This window comes from Mus caroli, chromosome 7, assembly GCF_900094665.2.
Source record: "Mus caroli chromosome 7, CAROLI_EIJ_v1.1, whole genome shotgun sequence".
Taxonomy (NCBI): domain Eukaryota; kingdom Metazoa; phylum Chordata; class Mammalia; order Rodentia; family Muridae; genus Mus; species Mus caroli.
Window position 1 is genome coordinate 120,413,584 of NC_034576.1, and position 7,663 is coordinate 120,421,246.

A 7,663-nucleotide genomic window follows, 5' to 3' on the forward strand; every position below is an offset into this window, starting at 1 on the left:
GCCAGCCTGGTCTATAAAGTGAGTTCTACGACACCCAGGGGTCCACAGAAAAACCCTGAAATCTACCTACCCCACCCCCCAAAAAAGGAAAAAAAAAAATATGGGCTGGAGAGATGGCTCATCGGTAAAGAGCACTGAGGTCCTGAATTCAATTCCCAACAACCACACAGCAGCTCTCAACCACATCTAATGGGATCCAATGCCTTCTTTTGGTGTGTCTGCAGACAGCTACAGTGTACTCACATACATAAAATAAATAAAATCTTTTAAAAACAAACAACAACCAAAACCAAAACCAAACCACATTGGCTGTTATTCCAGAGAACTGAGGTTCAATTCCCAGCACTCACAACAGCTCCCAACTGTCTATCTGTAACTCCACTTCTAGAGTGTCTGCCACCCTCACATACATATGTGCAGGTAAAACATCAATGCACATAAAAATAAATAAATATTTTAAAACTCTGATGATTGGCGAGTGGGAGGGTAAAAGGCAGTTTAGAGCTCCTTGGCTACTATAAACAAGGTGAGGTTCTCGGCTTAATTCCCAGTACCACAGAACAAACAAACCAAAAACCTGAACTCATGAGGCAACAGGAGTTTGCATACATGCTTCTTTTTTACTTTATCATCCTGTTCTTAGCCCCACAAGCTGCACTCCTTGGTCTGTACTTACTGCAATTCCTGCTGATACAGTTCATAGAACAGGGCCAATTAAACTTGAACTCCTAACTAGAAAATCTGAGTAAGCAACACAACACAGCAAGCTAAAACTGCTATGGATAGACTGTCCTCATCCTTACGTCCAAGTACAAAGAGTCTGTGCCCATACAAACAAAGCTAATTCTTTGATTACAGAGAAATAAAATCATCCATGAAATGGCAGGGAGAGCAGGGGGACTGGAGATACTTTATTGCAGACACTAAGTCAGCCAATAAGAATGCTCAGTGGAGCATAAAAATGTATTAAACAATTGAAAAATAATCCTTCATATCTCTAAAAACAGTATATTAAATGTTTGCCTATAATCAACTAATACATTATTACTTTTTTTAAAAAATACTAGAAAAAAAGGGAGAGCTTATGGGCTTCCTGGCAGGGTTGTGGGGAAGGGAGAAGAGGATCCAAGAGTGAGGTTTCACCTACTTCAATCTGAGGGAAAAAAATAACTTAGTAAATGCACAATCAAATACGGACATGACTAATTCTGATATACAAAACTTGTCTATCAATGTTTATATATGCGGCATTTCCTATTCTCAGTAATGCTCACATGTGGCCCATACTATCCTAACTAGGGCTTTCTGTGAAAAAGCAGTAACATAAGACTGCAGATTGGGCAAGTTAAAAACATCTGGGCTAAGACTCCAGTCCTAGCATTTTAACAGCATGGACCCTTGTTGTTTTCCAGGCCTTTGTTTTCTCTTGTATAAATGTGAATTAATACCTATCTAACATGCAAGGCTGTTACAAAGCTCATATTCAGAATTCTTAACAAATACATAGCTTGCAGGGCACACAGTAGGAATTATGGCCATAATTCAAAATAAACTCGAGTTTTCCAAGCTAAAAGCATGTATTAGCAGTCCTTGAGCATGTAAATGCAATACAAATTTCTTCCATACATGTAAAGCAGCCTATGCTCTTCAATGAAGAAATTAAGCACTGTATTGCTACCAAAAGATTTTAACTTACTAGATTCATGTGATTTCACATTATGCTTACAAAAACAAGAATGATTTCCCAATTCATTAGAAACAAAGGTTTTTGACTCCCAAAAGTTATGATTGTAAGTTTTTTTCATCATAAATTAAAAATTTTAACAATAACAAGAACTCCCTAGGCCAGAACCACTCTATGAGAACAGCCCCAAATGCCCTCCTGGTCAGGCTCTTCTAATGCAAATGTGCATTTCCAACCAGCATTGAGCACATGTATTCTGACACAAAATGCACAAAATACAAAATGGCTGAGCATTCTTATAAAACAGCAACTTTTACAATATCTATTCTGCTTATGTCTCAGAAACTATTAGGCTGGTAGCACCAACAAGACAAGACAACCACAGTCTAAAAAATAAATAACTGTTAAGAACATAAATAAGCACTTAAGACTTAGCAAAGCACAAAACAGAAAATATAGATTTCAACTCTATGAGGCAGGAATCAGTGCTAAGCAAGCTAGTTAGAAGGGCTAAAAAAGCTATCTACCAGAATCAGTGTTTCAATTTTGTGGAAAAAGAAAATTATGTTAGACTAAGAATCCTCACAAGGATCCAAAAATATTTCCACAGTCCCTTTAATACTCTAAAAATGTGAAGAGGAAAAAAGAAGAAATGCATAAATTTCCCCAAAATGATCCAACTGAAGTTACACCTGATGTACATGCCACATGAGAGGTAGTAAGTTTCTAAAGCTCATACCTCAAAAATCGCATACTGTGTAATATGGAGCCTTTGTGGTGTTTTGCATCAAGTCAATCTGTAAGACAGCAGTTACAGTATTAGTGAAGACAGTGGGTTAAAACATTTGTTCAAACATGAAGCAAATCTCACTCATGGGTTCAGTGCTTTTTCATTAACTATGGCCACTGTAAGTTCAAATACTGAAGCAAAAATCCCGATGGAAAGCCACTCTGCCTTGGAGGACAAAGACTCTTTAAGTGGCAATCCCAAAAAAAAAAAAGTGAATCCATAAGAATTTAAATTTTAACTGCAACATATAGATCGAGTGTGAATATAGTTACCAATCATTTTATTTACTTATATTCGAAACCCAGTAAAAGTATAAATCCAGAAGGCCATTCACTTCAGCTGACTCAACTCTTCAGCCCTCATACATCTGCCACAGATAGGAGACAGCATCTTCTGGGTACTCTTTGGTACAGCTCCTATGAACATTACTTAGAGCAACCCCATTCCCCACAAAAAGCCACCTCCAGAAAGTGTGAAGTCAGGAAATTCCCTACAAGGAAGCATTTCCATAAAGGACCCTAAAAGACTTGATGCAAACACCACATCTAGTGGTGCCACTGGAATAAGCATCATCACATTAAGCTGTTTTTAACCTGGGCTTGAGCTATTCTGTAATGGACATAAACCAGGAAATGAGAGCAATGGGGTACTCTCCTCAACAGTGATACGAAAAAGACAGCTGAAGGAAATGCCAGGAGCTCATTCTGCATAAAAATGATGTATCCTTTAAAGCTTAAATCTAATACTGTCCCCGTAATGTCTCTGTCTTAGGGTTTCTTTCTGTTCCTGTGATAATATACCATGACCAAAAGCAACCAGGTGAAGAAAGGAGATCATTATTTCAGCTTACAACTCTCAGGTTACACTCCATCACCAAGAAAAGTCTGAGTAAGAACCTGGAGGCAGAAGTGAAGCAGAAACCATGGAGGAAACGGATTCAACTGGCTTCCTTATAAAATTCAGGATCACCTTGCCCAGGGTTGGCACTGCCCACAGTGAGCTGGGTCCTTTTAAAAAGAATAAAAAATAAAAAAGCCACACAGGCTTTACACTCAGGCCAATCTGATTTTCTCAATCAAAGTTCCCTCTTCCCAAATAACTGTAGCTAGTGTCAAGGTGACCAAACACTGACCAGGACAGTCTCTTACTCACCTGGGTTCAAACATGTTTTCATGAAGGGGAAGAAAGGACAAAAAGCCTAGGGCTTCAAAAACACCATTGTCTAGGGCGGAAAGATTATTTGACAAGCTTAGACACTTTCCTTTTAATTTAATTTTATTTTTTTTTAAGATTTATTTATTTATTATATGTAAGTAGACTGTAGCTGTCTTCAGACACTCCAGAAGAGGGCACAAGATCTCGTTACGGATCGTTGTGAGCCACCATGTGGTTGCTGGGATTTGAACTCTGGACCTTCGGAAGAGCAGTCGGGTACTCTTACCCACTGAGCCATCTCACCAGCCCCTAATTTTATTTTTTTATTCTTTGTGTATGAACATTTAGCCTGCATGTATGTATATATGTAAACTCCAGGCATATCTGGTTCCTGCAGAAGCCAAAAGAGGGTATAAGTTTCCCTTGGATTTGGAATTCCGCCATTAAGTGTTAGAAATAAAACCTGGGTCCCCTGCAAGAGTAACCAGTCCTATTCATCGCTTAGCCAGCTTTCCAAACCCTCTGAGACTTATACAAAACTCTTCTTGAAAAGAAATTTGCATTCAGGGCTGGGCATGGTGGCACACAGCACTCAGGAGGCAGAGGCAGGTGGATCTCTGCGAGTTTGAGGACAGCCTGGTCTTCAAAGCAAGTCCAGGACAGCCAAGGTTGTTCTTTTACACAGAGAAACCCTGTCTCCCTAAAACAAAAAACAAAACAGTAGTGGTGATGGTGATGGTGGTGGTGGTAGTAATGTTCAAATTAACAGAATGTATTTTTATTTCAAAATTATAAATGAATTTGCATCAATTTTGCTATATTAAAAATGTAAGTAATATAATTTCTTGGTAAATTTTCCTTAACTATCTAAGTACTAAGTGACTATACCACCAAATTTTAATTATTTATAAGGGGTTTTTTTTACCTATTTTTATTGTAACTCAGTAGCTAATAAGTCTAGACTGAATGAAAACAAAATATATTTTTACCTTATCCCAAGGAAGCTCTAGCTTTTAGCCATGGATTCTAGTAGGTAGGCTCTAAAATCCTGCCTAGGAAGGTTCTTTTTGTTCACCTGGAGGAATCTAAGCCACACCACACAGTGGAACGATATGACTTCGAACAGCATTTGAATTGCACAGATCTAACCCCAGAGGGCTAGGAACTGAGGTAACTATGCAGACAACTAGCCACAGAGCTGCAGTAAGAACCCCACAAAAGCTATTAGACACAGACACCAACAGGAAGCCACACCATCTGCGTTTCTCCAAGGAAAGTCAACTACAAGTTTCATATCTGGAACTTTCCTGAACTCTGTCCTATGTGTCCATCGCTAATATTAATATGAACACTTTCTGTGATAATAAACTATAAGCCTGATACATAAGAACTTTACTTGCAACTAGCATCAGAAGGAAGGACAGTATTAGGGACTATACTGCCTCTACCTATACCTACATTTAAAAAAAAAAACACTGAATATACTCACCCAAAAATTACAAAACTCTTCTTTAAAAAACTATATTCATGTTTAATAAAACAATGTAGTTTCACTTCACAATTACAAATGAATTTGCATCAACTTTGCAACATTAAAAATGTACTTACTACAATTTTTTTAAGATTTATTTATTTTATGTATATGAGTATACACTGTAGTTGTACAGATGGTTGTGAGCCTTCATGTGATTGTTGGGACTTAGGACCTCTGCTTGCTCTGGCCAACCCCACTTGCTCCGGCCCAAAGATTTATTTATTATTATAAGTTCACTGTAGCTGTCTTCAAACACACCAGAAGAGGGCATCAGATCTCATTATGGGTGGTTGTGAGCCACCATGTGGTTGCTGGGATTTGAAATCAGTACCTTTGGAAGAGCAGTCCGGTGCTCTTACCCACTGAACCATCTCACCAGCCCTACAATTTCTTGGTAAAGTATAATTTTAATAATACCAGAAGCCGGGCGGTGGTGGCGCACGCCTTTAATCCCAGCACTTGGGAGGCAGAGGCAGGCAGATTTCTAAGTTCGAGGCCAGCCTGGTCTACAGAGTGAGTTCCAGGACAGCCAGGACTACACAGAGAAACCCTGTCTCGAAAACAAAAAAAAAAAAATAAAAAATAAAAAAATAAAAAAAATAGTACCAGATAAATGTGGGACTTCCAAGGCACTTCAAATACCGTGTTGACAGCTAATCTGATTAAACGGAAGGTATATAATCACTAAGAAGAAATCATTTTAGGTTGTAACCTTTGCTTCATGTGCCTGTCTTCAGAGAAAAGCCTAGTAAACACTTCCCTCATATTCCTTTGCTTTGCTGTAATCTTTAACAAAACCTTCAATGCTACACAGGTTTAGAGACTGTACTTTCACTCTAAGAGGTGCTAACACAATGAGCTCCTGCTAAGAGCAACAAGCCTAATCAAAGGTTCACATCTGACCCCCCCCCCAGCTTGCCCCCCCCACACACACACACACATGATCATGTTTGAAATGCTTTGTCCCCATCAGTTAGTCCTATTTTGGGAGATTTTAGGACTTTTTGAACAGGAGTTCTCAACCTATGGGTGAAACTCTCTTGAAGGTCAAATGACTCTTTCACAGACCACTGGAAAACACAGATACTTACATTACAACTCATAATAGTAGCAAAAGTACTCTTATGAACAAGAACAATGTATGGTTGGGAGTCACTACAAAATGAAGAGCTGTATTAAAGGGTCTCAGTACTAGGACCGTTGAGAACCACTGCTTTAGGAATTCACTATAAGTGGGTTGTTGCTGGGCAGTGGTGACCCACACCTTTAATCCCAGTGCTTGGGAGGCAGAGGCAGGCTGATTTCTGAGTTCGAGGCCAGCCTGGTCTATAGAGTGAGTTCAAGAACAGCCAGGGCTACACAGAGAAAACCTGTCTCGAAAAACCAAAACCAAAAAAAAAAAAAAAAAAAAGAAAAAGAAAAAAAGTGGTTAATTGAAGGCAGGTCCTTGGGTCCCTGACTCCTTCCTATCACACTCTTCTACTTTGGCCACCATACCTGCCATGATGGACTGAGACACTCTGAAACCATGGGCCAAAATAAATCCTTCTTCCCTTGAGCTGCTTTTGTCAAATGCCTATCACAGCAGTGAGTAAAGTAACATCTACCATTTCATTCCATCTTTACCACAACCCTTTTAATTGCATTTTATGGGTTGGGTGACTGAGGTTCCCAGTTGTACTGGTGACTACAAACTTTCTCCCTATAAATCCAAATTCACCTCCATATAGCCTTTTCCATCTTCATTAGATAAGTAAAGCTCTTTCCTAGAGAAGTCACCTAGACCCTAAGTTTCACCTATCTCCCAAACTCTTTTACCTTCTGGAGGCCAGACTCTTCCGCTTAAGCACTCTTCACCACACTACCTGCAAGAGCACAGGAACACCACTCCTGTATAAGTAACTGGATTCCTTTCCTTCTAAATATCTAATCAGGGTCACATATGGAATCCTAGCTCTTAGGAGGATCAAGAATTGAAGGACAGCCTCACCTACACAGCAATTTGAAGAGCAGACTAGGTCACATGAGACCCTGTCTTGCACATTCCATCTCATCAGTTATTGTCCAGATTCTTCAAAGCCAAGTTCCTAAAAACTCCACCTTACTTTTCAGATCACTGAAGCATTCACCCCAAGGCTGGAGAGATGGCTCAGCGGTTAAGAGCACTGAGTTCAAATCCCAGCAACCATGTGGTGGCTCACAACCATTTGTAGTGAGATCTGATGCCCTCTTCTGGTGTGTCAGAAGACAGCTACAGTGTACTTACATATGATTGATTGATTGATAGATAGATAGATAGATCTGTATAAAAAAAGAAAAAGAAAAACATTCACCCCACTCATCTCTAAGAGCTGCCTTTCAGTATACTTCTCCCTTTCCCTACCCTCTCCCTCCCTCCCTCTGTGTGTGTGTGTGAGAGAGAGAGAGAGAGAGAGAGAGAGAGAGAGACAGAGACAGAGACAGAGACAGAGAGAGAGACAGAGACATCAGGTAGGAGTTG

At 39.6% G+C, this 7,663-nt stretch overlaps 1 protein-coding gene across 2 annotated transcripts in view; it reads right to left on the bottom strand.

The window, feature by feature from the left end:
* Positions 1–7,663, bottom strand: part of Smg1 (SMG1 nonsense mediated mRNA decay associated PI3K related kinase) — a 107,129-nt gene that overhangs the window by 80,683 nt on the left and 18,783 nt on the right. The window contains exon 2 of one of the 2 annotated variants that reach the window (XM_021167439.1): positions 2,424–2,481. The exons of the other annotated variant lie outside the window; for it this stretch is intronic. Coding sequence (XP_021023098.1) covers positions 2,424–2,437 — 14 coding nt within the window. The 5' untranslated portion in view covers positions 2,438–2,481. The remainder of the gene's footprint in view (positions 1–2,423; positions 2,482–7,663) is intronic. 2 annotated transcript variants of the gene reach the window in all.